The sequence below is a fragment of the Seriola dumerili genome, unplaced genomic scaffold, assembly GCF_002260705.1.
Source record: "Seriola dumerili isolate Sdu_G_001 unplaced genomic scaffold, Sdu_1.0 BDQW01000398.1, whole genome shotgun sequence".
Lineage (NCBI taxonomy): Eukaryota > Metazoa > Chordata > Actinopteri > Carangiformes > Carangidae > Seriola > Seriola dumerili.
In genome coordinates this window covers 1-19413 of record NW_019174653.1, presented here as the reverse complement: position 1 = coordinate 19413, position 19413 = coordinate 1, and the positions used below count along the sequence as shown (strand labels likewise).

At 43.5% G+C, this 19413-nt stretch overlaps 1 protein-coding gene across 1 annotated transcript; it reads left to right on the top strand.

Annotated features, from left to right (window-relative positions):
• Positions 1–98: 98 nt before the first annotated feature.
• LOC111233491 (protein NLRC3-like) lies at positions 99–14445 on the top strand (the record flags this gene model as incomplete). The annotated part of the gene is made up of 12 exons (XM_022761312.1): positions 99–149; positions 891–1016; positions 1440–1547; positions 1638–1766; positions 2633–2711; positions 2854–3079; positions 3247–5050; positions 5301–5474; positions 9304–9477; positions 13599–13772; positions 13988–14034; positions 14152–14445. Coding segments are annotated over exons 2-12 (3298 nt in total), but the record flags the coding sequence as incomplete, so codon positions are not given.
• Between the last annotated feature and the right edge of the window lie 4968 nt (positions 14446–19413).

Here is a 19413-nt window from a genome sequence, read left to right as displayed (position 1 = left end):
CTGTTTACCTGTTCTCATTCTTGTTGGCTCCGCCCGCGTCTTCCTCCTGTTACCTAGTCAACCGTGACGTCACGGCACCGCCCGTTGGACAGGTAAAGTTTCACTTCTTGAGCTCGTGGAGCCGCGGTGTCCTCTCCCTCCGTCCAAAGGTATTTGTAAGCGACACTTTCCACAGTTTGACTCTTGAATGATGTTTGTTCAGGTGAGTGAGGTGTTTACTTCCAGTAGGAACAGCAGAGATGTGACTAACAGCTCCCAGCTTTGACTGGACACGTCTCACTGGTTCAGGGCTCGAACCGTCCGGTACCAGTGGCGGGAAAAGTCCCGAGTTGTCAGTCAGAAGAAAACGTCCCGACATTGATGTAACTTGTGTTGTTTGTGTGGTTTAAAGTAAAAGTGCAGCACCCCTCCCCCACACGCCTACCAGGCTGTAGGCCTGTTCACTTTAGTTTCATATTAACGTTCCCGCTGTTGCTGCGTCATGTCGCGTGCTGCCATGGTCCCGTCTGTGTAAACTGCGTAGAGGCCATTTTGTGAAGGCGGGATTTGAACCTGTACTTCAGGAGAACCTACAGGTGAAGGTGGAAAGTCTCTGGGAGCTGATGTGGAGGTGAATTCAGGTAACATGGTTCATGTGTGGAGCTTTTGGCTGCGTGCTCTGACCGGATACAGTAGTACAGTACAGTGGGGTTTCAAATGTTGAAGAGCTTTTCAAAGTCCGTCAGACAGAAGTGAAAACTTGCAGCAACATGGAAACTGTCAGATCAGTGTATTGATTATTGGGATGAAGCAGCTGTTCCAAAGCTCCACGGGTTTCCTCCCGTCAGAGCTCTGTGTGTTTGTCATGTGACTGAGAGGAATGATGGGAAATGATGTGTGCGCTCTCCCAGCAGGTTGTTGTGTTGGTGTGACGGTGGGGGCTCTGCTATGGATCAGTGTGAGGACAGAGAGGAGGAAGCCCCTCCCTCTGAAACCTCTCTGTGTGGGCAACATGACAGAACGACCACAGCTCAGAGGTGAGCATCTCTAACTGTTGTTCCATCAAGTCACGTTATGACGTCTATAATGTTCACTTCTATGTTTTATCATTGAGCTCATAGTCAGTGATGGTGTTGTACTGGACTACATTATATTCAGAGGTGTTCCTAATATTCTGACCCCTGCTGTATGTAAACAGGGAATAGCTCTCAGTATAATGTCGTCAGTACAACACCAGCTTTAACTGTGACCTCTTTATAAATGTCCGACAGTGTCGACAAAACCTGAACATTGTTATTGTTTTAAAGGTAGAATTTAAAGCACAACTGTTGTTCTGAATTACAACAGATTGCACAGCTGTATCTAATGAAGTGTGAACTCAGCGTATGTTAAAACTTTAATGTATTTTACATCAGTATTTTGTCCAATATTCACATGTATCATTGATGTTTTTGTATCAGGATCCATCAGAGACCTAAATCTCCTGATCCCAGCTGTGTGTCCTTCAAGAGCGACCGGTCGAAGGAGTTTGATATTAATTTTAAACAAAGACATTTATCTGATGAAAAGTAAGTTTGTCTCAGTATTAATACTTTATTATATTTTGCTTCAACTGAATATGTGACTGTTAATTCATTATTTTGTTTCTTTTTCATCAGGATCCATCAGAGACCAGACTCTCCTGGACCTGGTTCTGAGCCTGAACCCAGCTGTGTGTCCATGAAGAGTGACAACAGTATGAAGTTACCTTTAAACTTCAAAGATAAACTCCAGTCGGTCGATCAAAGGTAAGAGTTTCAGACTGATGATGGAAAGTCTTTCCTGACACATTACAGTGTGATATTCATCCTCTGTTGATGCTGCTGTTTCCCACTGAGCACAAACACGTCTGAACTACATCAGAGAGACATGATATCAGTTCACAGGAGTCAGGGGGAAAGTTTTCCTACATTCATTTAGGACGTTTCACTGAACATCACTAATAACACGTCTGAAAAACGTTGGACGTAAAGACGCTACGACTGAAGACATGATACCTGTCGTTCTGTAAAAAGGTGCAACTCACCTGAAGACCTCACCTACTAAAGCTGAGATGAAATGACTTTATAAATATACATTCATAAAAAAGATCTCTGCAAGCTTTTCATTATTTAAAAATAATAATTCTGAAACTTCATTAAGAGAATAAAAACTAATAAAATGTGACACCTGATACATTACATACACATAATACAAAATACCTTTTAGTGAGGGAACCATAAACTGAAACAACAACAACACAAAACTCTCATGTAGTCACATGGTTTGTGTTCAGTAGGACTACATCACTCTTCTCTCACCAAAGACACTGGATGAAATCACAGGTTTTCAGACTTTAGATTTAAAGTAGAAATTAAAAAGTGGTTGTGTTTCTATGGTAACGACTCACAGAATCAGGTGGTAGGATGGTGGTAGTGTGTCTGCTGCTCAGCTTCCTTTTCACTCAGCTCACCTTATAATAACTGTCACTCAGCAGGACTAGTAAACCTTTACCGCTACAGGGAGTCGTCTGATTGGCTGTCACATCCAAACGTGACTTCATGGACCTTTAGCTTGTGTCTGTCTCTGTGTGGACAGACATAATGTGAGCTCATTCTTCATGATTCCTCCACAGAGTGGACCAGGAGAGCTCAGAGGTTCCCAGTGCTCAGTCTGCCCAGCAGCATCAAACACAGCTGGACTCCATATTTATGGTCTGTACATGTACAACAACTACTGCTCCATCTGTTGTGTTCACAATAATCTCCATGCTGCACTTTCAGACCAGTGGACTGTCAGTCTGTCCAACATGGATCTGATGTTTGATGCTGTCATTCATATAGTTTTCTGTTCCAGCTGCTGGAGGAGAACATGGTCACTTTTGTCAAGAACGAGCTGAAGAAGATGCACAAGCTTCTGAGTCCAGATTACCCAGAATGCTCAGGGAGTCAGAGGGAGGATGAGGAGGTGTTGGACGGTGAGGATGAAGAGCAGAGGAGGAGCAGAGAGGCATTTGTGAAGATCACAGTGAACTTCCTGAGGAGAATGAAGCAGGAGCAGCTGGCTGACTGTCTGCAGAGCAGTAAGAGGATTTCTCTAAAGATTCAACATGATGGAGAAATGAGACATTTACTAACATCAACACATGGAGGGAAACATGTTCATACATGTTTTCTTTAGGGAGATGAAATGATGAAATATTGACTTTATAGTTTCTTCATTGATCTTATTTGTTGTTTGTTCCTTCAGAACTTATTGCTCCACTTTGTCGACGTGAACTCAAATCTAACCTGAAGAAGAAGTTCCAGTGTGTGTTTGAGGGGATCGCTAAAGCAGGAAACCCAACCCTTCTGAACCAGATCTACACAGAGCTCTACATCACAGAGGGAGGGACTGGAGAGGTCAATGATGAACATGAGGTCAGACAGATTGAAACAGCATCCAGGAAACCAGTCAGACCAGAAACAACCATCAGACAAGAAGACATCTTTAAAGCCTCACCTGGAAGAGACGGACCAATCAGAACAGTGATGACAAAGGGAGTGGCTGGCATTGGGAAAACAGTCTTAACACAGAAGTTCACTCTGGACTGGGCTGAAGACAAAGCCAACCAGGACATACAGTTCACATTTCCATTCACCTTCAGAGAGCTGAATGTGCTGAAAGAGAGAAAGTTCAGCTTGGTGGAACTTGTTCATCACTTCTTTACTGAAACCAAAGAAGCAGGAATCTGCAGGTTTGATCAGTTCCAGGTCGTGTTCATCTTTGACGGTCTGGATGAGTGTAGACTTCCTCTGGACTTCCACAACACTGAGATCCTGACTGATGTTACAGAGTCCACCTCAGTGGACGTGCTGCTGACAAACCTCATCAGGGGGAAACTGCTTCCCTCTGCTCGCCTCTGGATAACCACACGACCTGCAGCAGCCAATCAGATCCCTCCTGAGTGTGTTGACGTGGTGACAGAGGTCAGAGGGTTCACTGACCCACAGAAGGAGGAGTACTTCAGGAAGAGGTTCAGAGATGAGGAGCAGGCCAGCAGGATCATCTCCCACATCAAGACATCACGAAGCCTCCACATCATGTGCCACATCCCAGTCTTCTGCTGGATCACTGCTACAGTTCTGGAGGAGGTGATGAAAACCAGAGAGGGAGGAGAGCTGCCCAAGACCCTGACTGAGATGTACATCCACTTCCTGGTGGTTCAGTCCAAACTGAAGAAGGTCAAGTATGATGGAGGATCTGAGACAGATCCACACTGGAGTCCAGAGAGCAGGAAGATGATTAATTCTCTGGGAAAACTGGCTTTTGAGCAGCTGCAGAAAGGAAACCTGATCTTCTATGAATCAGACCTGACAGAGTGTGGCATCGATATCAGAGCAGCCTCAGTGTACTCAGGAGTGTTCACACAGATCTTTAAAGAGGAGAGAGGCCTGTACCAGGACAAGGTGTTCTGCTTCGTCCATCTGAGTGTTCAGGAGTTTCTGGCTGCTCTTCATGTCCATCTGACCTTCATCAAGTCTGGACTCAATCTGATGTCAGAAGAACAATCAACCTCCTGGAAGTCTAAACTGTTCAGAAACAAACCTGAACCAACACTCTTCTACCAGAGAGCTGTGGACGAGGCCTTACAGAGTCCAAATGGACACCTGGACTTGTTCCTCCGCTTCCTCCTGGGTCTTTCACTGCAGACCAATCAGACTCTCCTACGAGGTCTGATGTCACAGACAGGAAGTGGCTCACAGACCAATCAGAAAACAGTCCAGTACATCAAGAAGAAGATTGAAGAGACTCCCTCTGCAGAGAAAAGCATCAACCTGTTCCACTGTCTGAATGAACTGAATGATCGTTCTCTAGTGAAGCAGATCCAACAGTCCCTGAGATCAGGATGTCTCTCCACAGATAAAATGTCTCCTGCTCAATGGTCAGCTCTGGTCTTCATCTTACTGTCCTCAGAAGAAGATCTGGAGGTGTTTGACCTGAAGAAATACTCTGCTTCAGAGGAGGCTCTTCTGAAGCTGCTGCCAGTGGTCAAAGCCTCCAACAAAGCTGTGTAAGTCCACAGATATTTGGTTTCATGGAAAAGGTTTCTGTTATATTTTAAGATGAGAGACAAACGAATGAATTAATCAACATGAAATATTTCTCCACATTGACGTGCAGGTATAAACTCTCCAGCTTGTTTAGAATAGAGCATCAAATACTCAAAATGTGAGAAGAGATTACACATCACCAAAAACATAAAGTGTGATTTTATTTGAATACTAATGTTATTTCTGTTCTTGTTCATATCATCTCTTCAGATTGAGTGGCTGTAACCTCTCAGAGAGAAGCTGTAAAGCTCTGTCCTCAGTCCTCAGCTCCCAGTCCTCTAGTCTGAGACACCTGGACCTGAGTAACAACAACCTGCAGGATTCAGGAGTGAAGCTGATCTCTGCTGGACTGGAGAGTCCACACTGTGCACTGGAGACTCTCAGGTCAGGTCAACCTGTTCAGATATGGTCAATGTTCTTATTCTGATCAATAACAGATAAACCTGTGCATGCTCCTTCTGTTTGTTATTATAGAACCAGTTATAGTTGTTTATTCACTGATCAGTTGATGATGATCAATTGTTTTTATGCCTCCGTGCTGACGACAGTCAGGACCAGACAAATTACTAAGAGCTATTCACAAAGCCACTTAACGCTAAAAGCTTCTAAGTCTGGGAGAAGTTAGAAGTAGTGGAGAGGACTCCTAACTCACTAAGACCAAATCAATAACAATCTTAAAGGGCTGCTGTCATTCCACGTCGAAGTGTTTTGGAAACCTCACACGATGCTGAATCACTGAAAATATATGACTCAATCACGAGGGAATAATGATCGTTGTGGAGTTTGTGAAGGATTAAATAACATCTCCAACTGAAACAACCCGTTCAGCGCGGAAATTAAGTGTTTGACGACGCTGCGTTACTTGGCAACAGAGAAAAGCCGATCTATTCACCAAACAATAAGTGCGCTCTGACCCGACATCATTGAACAATTCATACAATGTCTGTAGCGGAGGGCTACAAACCTGTACTGTATGTAGGGCAGCACGCTTAAGCCACCTAAACCCAACTGCACAATTAAGCTAATAAAGGTAGGCCGCTAGCCACTTCCGCAGGCGTCCCACTCTGGACATGAAGATACTGTGGACAATCACTAAATGACTGGGAAGGGCTGGGGATAATGAAAAACAGTGTAGATTTATAACACTAAATAAACAGACATAAACACACTCAGAGTAAACAGAGTAAAACACTAGATTTAGATATGCTAAATCACTGAACTAATGCCCACACTAATGGTACCAAGTTGCCTGGGGTTGGAGCTCACGTGGAGATATAACGTCCCAGATGATGGTGAAGGAAAGAGGGGGGGGGGTTGCCGGGGGATCCATTGACCGATGGGGAGAGGAGGCAGGCTAACCTTAAAGAGAGGAGGAAGGTAACTGTCAACGAAGGGGGTTATCAGCTGCAGAGTCATGGGTTTCCACGTTGTTGGGAACGTGGTTGACGAAGCAAAACTAGCCGAGCTGGCTAGCAACTCCCAGCTGATGCAGTCCGCACAGAAGTCAGGAGACAGTCTCTAAAATCCCTCTTCACGGTGCCGATATTCCTCAGACGGCGAAATCCCTCAGGTAGAGTCTCACACTGGCATAAAGGTCCCTTAGGTTACCAAACTTGAGAGCTAGGAGCTAAGTGTGGCTACTTCAGCCGAATTAGTCTCTTTATTTGTCTTACTTCTCAAACTTGCACACACACACACACAGGATCACGCACCAATCAGGACGCAGTGCGCCAACAGACTACAGCAGCACCAGTAGAACCACACACAACATGCGCACACACAACATGTGCCGCATGAACCAAACTATACAGAACAGTATTAATAATGAATAGAAAATAATAAACCGAGGCAAATAGAATAGGAATAAAGGGAACTTAACCGGGCAGCAGCAAGGGGGAACTAAACTTCTAAACTTAGAAGCTCATAGTCGAAGTCAATTCGGATAGGTTCAGTCGTGGGCAGTCCTCTGGCCATCCACATTCTTTGATGTTGGTTTACTACTTAGGAGGATGAAGACGCAGAAGCAGGATCAGGAGGTAGGTTCTCTGCGTGGGGGCCAGGGAAGGCAGGGAGCTCTATTAGTTTTGTCACTGTTCTGGTGTAGGTCTGCCCCCAAACCAGAACATCCGCTGCCCTGACCTTCCATCGGAACTCACGATGACCTTACTCACTCTACCCACTGGCCACACAGCTCTGGGCAAAGACTGATACACTATCATCACTACTGTACCTTCTGTCAGGTTACTCTTATCTTTCACCCACTTCTGTCTGGCCTGAGGTGAGGGCAAGTAGTACAGGAGGAAGTGGGACCGGAATTGATCCGCAAGAACCTGGCTGTGTCTCCACATCCTTCTTCCTCTCATCTCATCTTGATTGTACACGCTTTGGGGGGAGAGCAGGGTCCAGCCGCCCCATGAGGAGATAGTGCGGAGTCACAGGGTCAACATCCACAATGTCGGTGGACACGTATCCAAGTGGCTTTGAGTTCAGTACTCCCTCTATTTCGGTAAGCACCGTGGCGAGGACTTCATCACTGACGGTCTGGGCCCCGAGGACGGTGTACAGGGCTGTCTTGATGGACCTCACTTCTCTTTCCCAAGTCCCCCCGAAGTGAGGGGCATTCGGGGGGTTGAACTGAAAGTGAACTTGAGCTGGAGCTAGGTGAGTCTTCTGTAATCGCTCCAAAGCTCTCCCGCAGCTCGGACTCTCCTCCCTTGAAATTAGTTCTATGATCCAATAGTAGAGTTGCAGGTGTCCCTCTCCTGGCCTGGAACCTCCAGAAGGACATCAGGAAGGAGTCAGCGCTCATAGATTGCAACAGTTCGATATGTACCGCCCTAGTCGTCATACACTTATAGACGATTCCCCACCGCTTCTCAGTCCCTCTTCCTCTCTTGACCAAGAACGGGCCGAAACAGTCCACTCCAGTTGAATGGAACGCCCTCTCTCCTATCTTCAGACAACAGGGTGGCAGGTCGGCCATCTGTGGTATGGCAGGCTGAGCTCTTCACCTTTGACAATCAGCGCAGGTTTGCTGAAATCTACGCACAGCTTCTCTTCCTTGGAGGATCCAGAACCGTCTCCTGATCTCCGCGACGACCCTCTCTTCCCCTGCATGGCACACTAATTGGTCGTACCGTTGGATGATCAACTCTGTGACTCTATGCTTGCTAGCATTCCTAGGACGATAGGGTGTTTCACATCTTCCGCTAAATTCAGGGCACGTCACAGCCTGCCCCCAACTCGGATCAGGCCTTGGGCGTCAAGTTCTGGGGCCAGGGTCAGGAGTCTACTGTCACAGGGGACAGGCTTCCCCTCCTGTAGACACTTCAGACCCTCGGGAAAGGAGTTCCTCTGGGCCCTCTTCGGGACCAGCAACTCAGCTTCAGCATAATCTGCCACACTGAGGTCCGATGTGACAGGAAGCTCCCGGTAATGCCAGAACAACGTCCTTTTCTGTAAGTCCTCGAGTGTCAGACAGCCATCCATCTCAGGACCTTCACTGGGTTTAGCTTGATTTAGACCACAGAAAAGCGATTTCTTCAGCTCTGGATCCTCTTGACTCTCAGTCATGGATGACTGCCTCGGCCACTCCTCCTCAGGCTGTTGAAGGAACCATGACTGTAGGTATTTGTTTGGGACAAGGATGTACCTTGTCACTGAACTAATTCTCACACTAATGGTACCAAGTTGCCCAGGGTTGGAGCTCACTTGGAGATAACGTCCCAGATGATGGAGAAGGAAAGGGGGGGGGGGTGACGGTGACTTAACCGGGCAGCGGCAAGGGGGAAGTAAATATTACTCAAAATTAGCTTAATTGAACTAAATTTATACAAGAGATTCTGAGGCTTCAGTGCAATGTCCTTTAGATGTTCAACAACTACACTGTGATCAGAGCCAGAGATGGAACACAGGTAAAAATTATTACACTATCACAAGACGAGTAGGTGTTTGTAAACCGCAGTTGCATGACAAGAGGTGCAGCTACAACAGGCTGTGGCCAATAGGCTGCCAGTTAGATTTAGTTAGATCGTCTTGGACAAGTTCGTTTATTTTTTTTTTTTTTCCATTGAGAAAATTGAATGTTAGTTTTTACAGTAAAATCAAGTTCTCATGGGTTGACATAAACCTGATCATACAGATGCATTCATAAAGTGTGATTTTTATTTGAATACTAATGTTATTTCTGTTCTTGTTCATATCATCTCTTCAGACTGAGTGTCTGTAACCTCTCAGAGAGAAGCTGTGAAGCTCTGTCCTCAGTCCTCAGCTCCCAGTCCTCCAGTCTGAGACACCTGGACCTGAGTAACAACAACCTGCAGGATTCAGGAGTGAAGCTGATCTCTGCTGGACTGGAGAGTCCACACTGTGCACTGGAGACTCTCAGGTCAGGTCAACCTGTTCAAATATGGTCAATGTTCTAATCCTGATCAATAACAGATAAACCTGTGCATGCTCCTTCTGTTTATTATTATAGAACCAGTTATAGTTGTTTATTCACTGATCAGTTGATGATGATCAATTATCTTTATGCCTCCGCGCTGACGACAATCAGGACCACAGACATTACTAAGCTATTCACAAAGCTGCTTAGCACTAAAAGCTCCTAAGTCTGGGAGAAGTTAGAAGTAGTGGAGAAGACTCCTAACTTAATCAGGAGGGAATAATGATCGTTGTGGAGTTTGTGAAGGATTAAATAACATCTCCAACTGAAACAACCCGATCAGCGCGGAAATTAAGTATTTGACGACGCTGCGTTACTTGGCGACAGAGAAAAGCCGATTTATTCATCAAACAATAAGTGCGCTCTGACCCGACATCATTGAACAATTCATCCGATGTCCTTTAGATGTTCAACAACTACAGAGAAATAAAGCAGCTTCATGGTCGGTCTACCCGCTGTGATCAGAGCCAGAGATGGAACACAGGTAAAAATTATTGCACCATCACAAGACGAGGAGGTGTTTGTAAACAGGAAAACAGAATCACACTATCAACATGCAGGTTGTGTTGATGCTGCCTGTACAGCTGTAGACACTGTTGTACAGGGTCCAGGATCTACACACCAGTCATGGATCTGAATGGAGAGTGACCTGATCAGCTGTTTGAAAGGATCAGATTCCAGCTGAATGTCACCTGGTGGGACAGTGGAAATCTTCTTACACCTGAACCCACAGCTGGGACCACAGCTGCATTAGGGCAGGTGCAGCTACAACAGGCTGTGGCCAATAGGCTGCCAGTTAGATTTAGGTAGATCGTTTAGGACAGGTTCGTTTTTGTTTTTTCCATTGAGAATTGAATGTAAGTTTTTATGATAAAATTAAATTCTCCTGGGTCGACACAAACCTGATCATACAGATGATTTTAATTTAATACTAATGTTATTTCTGTTCTTGTTCATATCATCTCTTCAGACTGAGTGTCTGTAACCTCTCAGAGAGAAGCTGTGAAGCTCTGTCCTCAGTCCTCAGCTCCCAGTCCTCCAGTCTGAGACACCTGCACCTGAGTAACAACAACCTGCAGGATTCAGGAGTGAAGCTGATCTCTGCTGGACTGGAGAGTCCACACTGTGCACTGGAGACTCTCAGGTCAGGTCAACCTGTTCAAATATGGTCAATGTTCTAATCCTGATCAATAACAGATAAACCTGTGCATGCTCCTTCTGTTTATTATTATACAAGCAGTTATAGTCGTTTATTCACTGATCAGTTTTTCAATATTTGAATCAGATACTTTCTGATCGCCACCAATCTGCTCTAGAACAGTACAGACTGTTTCATACCTAAGTGATGGGATGTACCTCAGCATCATTTACTGTAATTTACAGTAATTCCTCTGAGTCAGCCTTTCTCAAAGAGTGGTCCGTGGTCCACCAGTAAATTAGTTAAAATATCATGTTTTATATTCAGTGTTTCTCAAACTGTCTCCAAATGACCACAAAGCCTAGTAATGAGTATTATACATGTGTTGTTTTCAATATTAAATAAACTCACATGTAAATTCAAACATTATTATTTGAACTGGTTGTTTTACAGTGCTGTTGGACTTCACTGTAACAAGTGACTCTGCCAACTCGCGTATCTTCACCAGTTTGTAGTTTATGTTTTATATTTTATTTGATGCTACATAAACAGCACCACTTGTTGCCGTGCAGTGCGTGAGATACAGCGTTTTCAGGCAAATAAAACTCTGTTGTAACATGGAGAAACCCGATGGCCGACTGCTTAGGGTGCATATATGAGTATTTTGACCATATTATCATTTTTATGCATAATTTCCAACTCCAAGCTGTGTAAACTGGAATGTTTTTATTTGATTTAAGCGTATCAGGTGATGTGTTTTTTGGATAACTTCCTGTATGTAGACTGCAGCTTCATTTGACATAAACTTTTATAAACTTACAGCTACAGGCTGACGAAACACACACACACACACACACACACACACACACACAGAGGAGATGACCTGTAGTGACCTTTGTCTGTTTTCTTCATTCAGCGTCACTGCGTTTTTATGTCAGGAATATTATTTAGTTTATAGATATTTTACATTAGTTTCCATAGAGATATTATTGAGTTCATATACAGTGACTCTGCTGCTGTGAACATTGTTGCTGCTGCTCTATAAAGTAATTTTATTTATTCTAATCCTGTTGTAAATTTTATTGTTTCAAAAGTAATAATAAGAATCAATACAAGTATCAATACAAAGCAGATAAGCTGTACTGTATTGATGAGATATATCTCACTTTATACAACTACACCTGATGAGAGAACCTCCCCTGTCTCACTGCTGCAGCCTCAACATGAGCCTCCAGACACTTAGAGAAAACCTGTATTCACACTCAGTGAACATGTGACCTTTCAGATGGAGCCTGGACACAGGGGTCATGGTGTCAATCAGGTGACTGTGAGGTCAGCTAGCACCATGGTGGAGAAAGACATGGGAACTGTATATGTACACTTCAATATTTGTTCATTTATCACAAGTCACATTGTCATTGAAATATTGAACCTGCATATCCTGCAGGACTAGCCCAGCCTTGTTTACTGTCATTTACTGTCATTCACTGTTGCTTACAGTCTTTCCTCTAAACTTAACAACACTGGGTGATTAATGACATGTAGTGAGAGAGTGAACAAGTTTGATTTGTAGCTGAAATTCTCTCTGTGTGTATTTAAGGTTATTTTAACCAAGAACTAAAACTGAGTGGAGCTGATAAGAAGAAAATCTTTCAGTGATTTTCTTCTTCAGCTTCATATAAAACATACAGGTATAAACTCTCCAGCTTGTTTAGAATAGAGCATCAAATACTCAAAATATGAGAAGAGATTACACATCACCAAAAACATAAAGTGTGATTTTATTTGAGTACTAATGTTATTTCTGTTCTTGTTCATATCATCTCTTCAGACTGAGTGTCTGTAACCTCTCAGAAAGAAGCTGTGAAGCTCTGTCCTCAGTCCTCAGCTCCCAGTCCTCCAGTCTGAGACACCTGCACCTGAGTAACAACAACCTGCAGGATTCAGGAGTGAGGCTGATCTCTGCTGGACTGGAGAGTCCACACTGTGCACTGGAGACTCTCAGGTCAGGTCAACCTGTTCAAATATGGTCAATGTTCTAATCCTGATCAATAACAGATAAACCTGTGCATGCTCCTTCTGTTTATTATTATAGATCCAGTTATAGTTGTTTATTCACTGATCAGTTGATGATGATCAATTGTTTTTGTGCCTCCGTGCTGACGACAGTCAGGACCAGAGACATTATGTTTTCTTGTTGTCCATCTTTACGTTCATGAGAATGAGACAGATTTGTTTCAAGGTGATATCTCTGTATTGCCTTGAGGGAAATTATTAAAAATTTGGATTCAAGGATGAACTGATTAGATTTTGGTGGTCAAAGGTCAAAGGTCACTGTGACTGCTCTCACAACACATTTTAGACATAACTCAAGACTTCACAGTTAAGACAAAATTTGACAGAAATGGTTCATATTATATCTGACTCTGGATAAATAGGGATGTAACCTGAAACTAGTCTGAGTGGAGGAGGAGGTGATTCTAGTTATGTTTGAATCAGGTAAACTTTCTTTGTATTAATTTCTAAAAACGCCACAAATCTGGTTTAGAACTACAGACTTTTTCACACCTTAGTGACAGTATGTACTCCAGTGTCATTTACTGTCATTTACAGTCTTTCCTCTAACCTTAACAACACTGGGTGATTAATGAGAGAGTGTGAACAAGTTTGATTTGTGGCTGAAATTCTCTCTTTGTGTGTTTAAGTTTGTTTTAACCAACAACTGAAACTGAGTGGAGCTGATAAGAAAACGTAGCGTGCTGCCAGTGATGTCTGATTGTTGGTTTATACAGTATTACTGGTCACATGGATGAAATTCCAGTTAGAAAGAATGGTGGTGATGGTAATGTACTGGATCCCAGTGATGCAGTAACTTGTCCAGTCCACCCTCAGATTGTGTAACGTGTGTTGTTTTGTGTGTCTTCAGTCTGTCAGGATGTCTGGTCACAGAGGAAGGCTGTGCTTCTCTGGCCTCAGCTCTGACATCCAACCCCTCCCACCTGAGAGAGCTGGACCTGAGCTACAATCATCCAGGAGACTCAGGAGTGAAGCTGCTGTCTGCTGGACTGGAGGATCCACACTGGAGACTGGAGACTCTCAGGTATGGAGAGGCCTGCAGCCACAGACACTGAGCCACATGCAGTAACTACTCATACTAGTAGTACTCCAGGTTACAGGTTCCTCCAGGGACAGGAGACAGAAACAGAAGCAGTGCCTCTTACTGAGACAGGACAGTAGAGAATGAGTGACCTGTGTGTGTGAGAGCCATGTAATGTCCATGTCTGCATGCTGGTCTGACCCCCCTCCTCCTTTCAGGGCGGAGCCTGGTGGAGTCCCATGGTTGACTCCAGGTCTGAGGAAGTGTGAGTGTGTTTTTCATTTGATTCATCAAAACAAAGCAGCACATTCAACCATCATCAAACTGTCAATAACTGATCACATGATCAATAACTGCAGCTGTGTCTTGTTCTCTCCATCAGATTCCTGTGAACTCACAATCGACACAAACACAGTGAACAGAGAGATCAAACTGTCTGACAACAACAGGAAGGTGACACATGTGAAGGAGGATCAGTCATATCCTGATCATCCAGACAGATTTGACCTCTGGCCTCAGTTGCTGTGTTCAACTGGTCTGACTGGTCGCTGTTACTGGGAGGTCGAGTGGAGCGGAGTGGTTCATATATCAGTGAGTTACAGAGGAATCAGAAGGAGAGGAGACGATAAAGACTGTTGGTTTGGATGGAACGATCAGTCCTGGAGTCTGATCTGCTGTGATGATGGTCGTTACTATGTCCGGCACAATAAGGAAATCACATGCCTCCCCTCCTCCTCCTCTTCCTCCTCCTTCCCCTCCTCCTCCCCCTCCTCCTCCACCTCCCCCCGCCCCTCCCCCTCTTCCCCCTCCTCCTCCTCCTCTAACAGAATAGCAGTGTATGTGGACTGTCCCTCTGGCTCTCTGTCCTTCTACAGAGTCTCCTCTGACTCACTGATCCACCTCCACACCTTCAACACCACCTTCACTGAACCTCTGTATCCTGGGTTTGTACTTTGGTATTATGAGTCGGTTTCTTCTGTGTGTTTGTTGTAGGGTTGCATGGTATACCGTACCAGTATAGTACCGCAATACTAGAGTTTTGAAAACAGTACTAATCCAGCATTTAAAAACAAACTGTACTTTTATTTTATTTTATTGAATGCAAATGAATTGGTAAATTGGAGCCTGTCTCTTTAAGCACAGCGAGGCCAGCGAGTGTGACGTAGTTGCCCGAGCGGATGTGAGCCGCCTCACACGCGCACTCGCATGTTTAGACTGAGGAGGAGAGAGAAACGACAAGTCGCGTCTTAGACAGACAGACTGGGTTGAAGAAAATACAGTAGATAGAGATGGCAGCTGCAGAAAAGCCCGTACTTGTGGACAAAATGGGGGCCCGAAGTACGGTGTGGAAATATTTCGGGTTCAAACCGAACGATAAAGGCGAGCCACTGAACCCAGAGGCACCTCAGTGCAAGTGGTGCTACAAAGTGTGTCTCGCAAAAGGAGGCAACACTTCAAACCTGTCGAAACATTAAAAGGACAACCATGCGGACTTGTTCCACGACTTCAGTCAAGAACGACAGTTGATAATGTTGTTCACCAGTTCACTGCACTGTAATGTCAGTGAAAGAAGTACAAAGCTCCTCCCAGCCCAGTAGTAAACCTACAGTAGCCTGCATACAGAGAGCTAAAACATGTCCATGGTTAATAGATACATTAAAAAATATATTTTTAAAAATTAAATTACATTCTTTAAATATTTAAATAACCCATCAAGGCAATACATAATATAATGAAATATTTTTTACAAAAAGTATCAAAAAGTATCGAAATACAAATTGGTATCGGTATCGAAACAGAAATTTGGTATCGTGACAACCCTAGTCTGTTGTAGACAGAACCTCCTCCTGTTGGAGAAACTGTCTCACTGCTGCCCAGATAGTTCAGTCTGTACAGGATCACACAGCTGATGTTATTTAAAACCAACATGGTTTCCACATGGTTTCCAGTTTGTTGTTGTTTTCTGTGACAGTCTGTCGTTAACGATTGCAGATGTGTCCAGAGGTTTTCCATGTAGATCCTGAACATCAGGCACAAACATGGTCTGCATGGATCACTTCATAGATTTTCATAGTGAACAGCAACATAACATCACGTCACTGTTAACATGTCATACCAACAACCTCCTGTGTCTCTCTGCCCATGTTTGGCACTGGCAACAACATGAGCAAAACTCCACACATGCTAAAATCAAGACTCAGCTGTGGAGACAAAACCAAAGATTTAAAGTGTTGGTCTTGAAAAACTAGAAATCAGTCACAGAGGAGGAGCCAGAGAAAGATGAAGAGAGATATATTCCCTCAGAACTACAGTGTATAACCTTACTGGTATTTTACACTTTTAACTGGTGTCCTGTTTTTCCTCCTGTATATTTTACCTTTGCTTTTATTTGATGTATTTTCATTTCAGTTCTTTCATTTGATTGTGAAGCTCTTCATGTCTGTGAGAAATGTTTTATAAGTAATAATACTGCTGAACGGCCGAGTTGAAGACAATCCAGTGGTCTTCCTGTAAATAACTGTGTTGCTTTGGGACCATAGACTGTAAATTTCACACGGTTCCAACTGAACAAATTATCACCAAATATAAATAACAATAATATATTTCTTCATATTTGCAGGAAAAACAAATTATAATAAAAATGACGTTGAAAATCAATGTTGAAAGGAACAAACTGATTGTATGTAAAGAAATTAAATCTGTAGGAATCATTAGGAAAGTTTCTCCTCTAGTCATTTAGTCTTGTGTTTTAATCTTATACTTCAGGTAATAAATCCAAACCTTAGCTACTGATATAGTGTATGGGCCAGTACTTCTCCACATATCTCCATAAAATCAACATGATCCAGAAAAAGTTTGTCAGACTGGCCACGTTTGAAAGTCCAAGGATCTGCTTCTCTATTTCATAAACTTAAACTATATGAAATATTTTTGATATAAACTTCCTACAAACATGTATTTTCATCTATAAAGTGAGATCATGTGACAGAAATCTACCAACTGATGGAAATCTGAGAATGAGCAGTTGACAAAATGATGAAGTTGTCTTTATATATTTTAATAAGAGCTTTGCAAAGGGTCAGTACAGTCACACAGAGTGTAATCACAGACTGATATCAAACAAACAGTGAACATGAACTTTATAGGAAGAGTGAAGAAGGAGGCATGGTCAGGATGTGTGTGTGTGGACACTTATGGATGCCATCAAAACTGTCAAAAGAAGCAGCTGCGTGCTCGAGGACAAGGACCCCTAAGGTTGTAACGGATACCAGATGAGGAGTTTACATGTGAGAACAGATTCATGTCCAGCGTTTTACAAAGTGCAGAATATGATTTTTCTATTACATTTCCTCCCTTTTGATCAGACTTGATCACCATTAAAGGAAAAATCCAGATTATATTTTCATGAGTGAACATCCTCACACATGGAAACGTAATGAAAACGTGTAACAGAGTGGTAAGGGTTGGGGTTAACCCTGACCCTAATCCATCCCATATAAAGTGCAAGCAACTTAGGAAGGAAAATTATAATCATTTACAGCACAATGTCAGAGTCTTCATCAAGATCAGGGATGTCTTGAGAATGATATGGTGGCATCCAATCAGGAGTAGTTAAGTGAGTCATCTGATGAGAAACTGACCTGTCAACTGTCCAATCAAGCTCCTGACACACGGGACCAGCAACAACCACAAGACACCAACAGCCAGGACCACAGCGAGCGTCGTGAGCGTGGAGATGAGCTTCCTGTCCACTTGCCAAACGTCCCCTCAAGCCGTGACGTTACCTCATTGTCCACTCCTGCATTGTCCTTCAGGTCAACAGCTAAGGTTTCGAGCTGGGTCACAGCAGGTGTGGAGGTGCCATCCGGAGCAGTGTTATTTGGAGCGTATGTGCGACAGGAGCTGCCAAACATCCCACAAACGCCGCCTTGTTCAGCCAACAGCAGATCCAGGGCCGTGCCACTTTACCACTAGGCTGGCAGCATGTACCTGCTCCCCCAAAGCTGCAAGGGCCTCACCTGTGGAGTTTACATAGTGTTGATGGTTATAATAGATGTAATTTATCCACTCAGTGTTTTTGGACGACTCAACTATTGTCTGAAAAACGGGAGTGCTGCAGTAAAGCCTCCCGCAATCTGGTCACGTTCTTTATATCCGTCAGGAACGCCGCGTGGCACGCCAGGTTCATCATGTTGTTGTGGTGGGTTACAGCGTCATCTTGAGGTTTTATCTGTCCCTGCCTGGGTTTTTCTGTCCCTCCTTTGTGCTTCTTCCAGCCATAAACTAAATGATTTCCAGTCTACTATGAGTTTACCTTTTTTATTCTCAGTCTCCTGCAGTCTTTCCCTCAGATGACTTAGCTGTCTGATACTGAAACTTCCTGTGCTCGGAAAAACACATTCAGTGACACGAATGTTCATTTGTTTCACAGATGAATCACCATAATTCACTGTCAGGTCATTTATGTTTGGAGCTGTGAGATCCACATGATCATGTTTATGTTTTCTTCCATATTTACTGTTGATAATATCTATTTTGGTAGATTCAAAATTTAATAGGAGATTTAAGTGATGTCTTCCACTAATCTCCAAAGTACAGCCGTTAAGAATATCAGGAAACTAATCAATGTTAGTTCGCCCAAAATAATACGACCAGTTTTAGTCTGTTGTCTTATTACTGTCAAATTCTCATTTTTTTCTTTTCTTAAATTACTCGAGATGATTAAAAACAGAATGATTAAAACAGAGTCGACTTTTCCTACATGTGTTTTTCTAAGTCTTTACACTATATAATACTGTGTTCTTAGTAAACTCTTTTAACCCTTTACAAACTGTTCTGGTCAGATTTGACCCGTTCTGACATTTGACTGCAATAAAAATACCATAAATGTCTTTTAGCCTGAAAGTTGATGACTTTTCTTAATATGACCCAAAATGCACAAAAATGTTTAAAATATTATAAAATGTTGTACTTTTGTTCAGGAGCTGTGAATGTCTGAGCCGTATCTATTGAAGTGGATTGTAGATCCACAGATATTAGATCTGTGCGTCAGATGAAGGAACATGGAGGTTTTAGGGGATCTTGAAACTGTGAAACTGTACATGCCCTGTCTGTGTGTATTTGTTATGGGACAGTGGTGACAGAGTTCAAGGGGGCCCTCGCCCTTGTCCCACCAGTTTTCGGTGTCCCCGCCACATCTGCCCAGGTTCCCCCAGAGACAGGCACCTGCTGGTCTCTGAAGGGTCATGGGGGATCTGGAAACAGTGACAGAGTCAAACAGCATAGGAGTGATCATATATGGTGCACATAAGGAACAGAGGTCACACAGAGGTCAGAGGGCGCCTCGACACAGACACCAGATCTGCACCTGCACCTGCACCTGCACCTGCAATGTAACAAAACATTGTCAAAATAAACATTAGAACCATTTATTCTGAAAACAATGGTTGTTTTCTTTAAAGCAGCAACTACTGCAGTTCCCCATTTTCTTATCTGTGGCCAATCAGTTTGTCTGGAGTTCACCTGAGCAACTGGTCCTGTTTGATGAGTACCGCTTCAGTTATCACCGTGAGGTTTCCACGGCCAGAGAGTTTGTTGACACCGTGAGACTTGATTCATGCCTTATCATAACAAATGTGTGGGT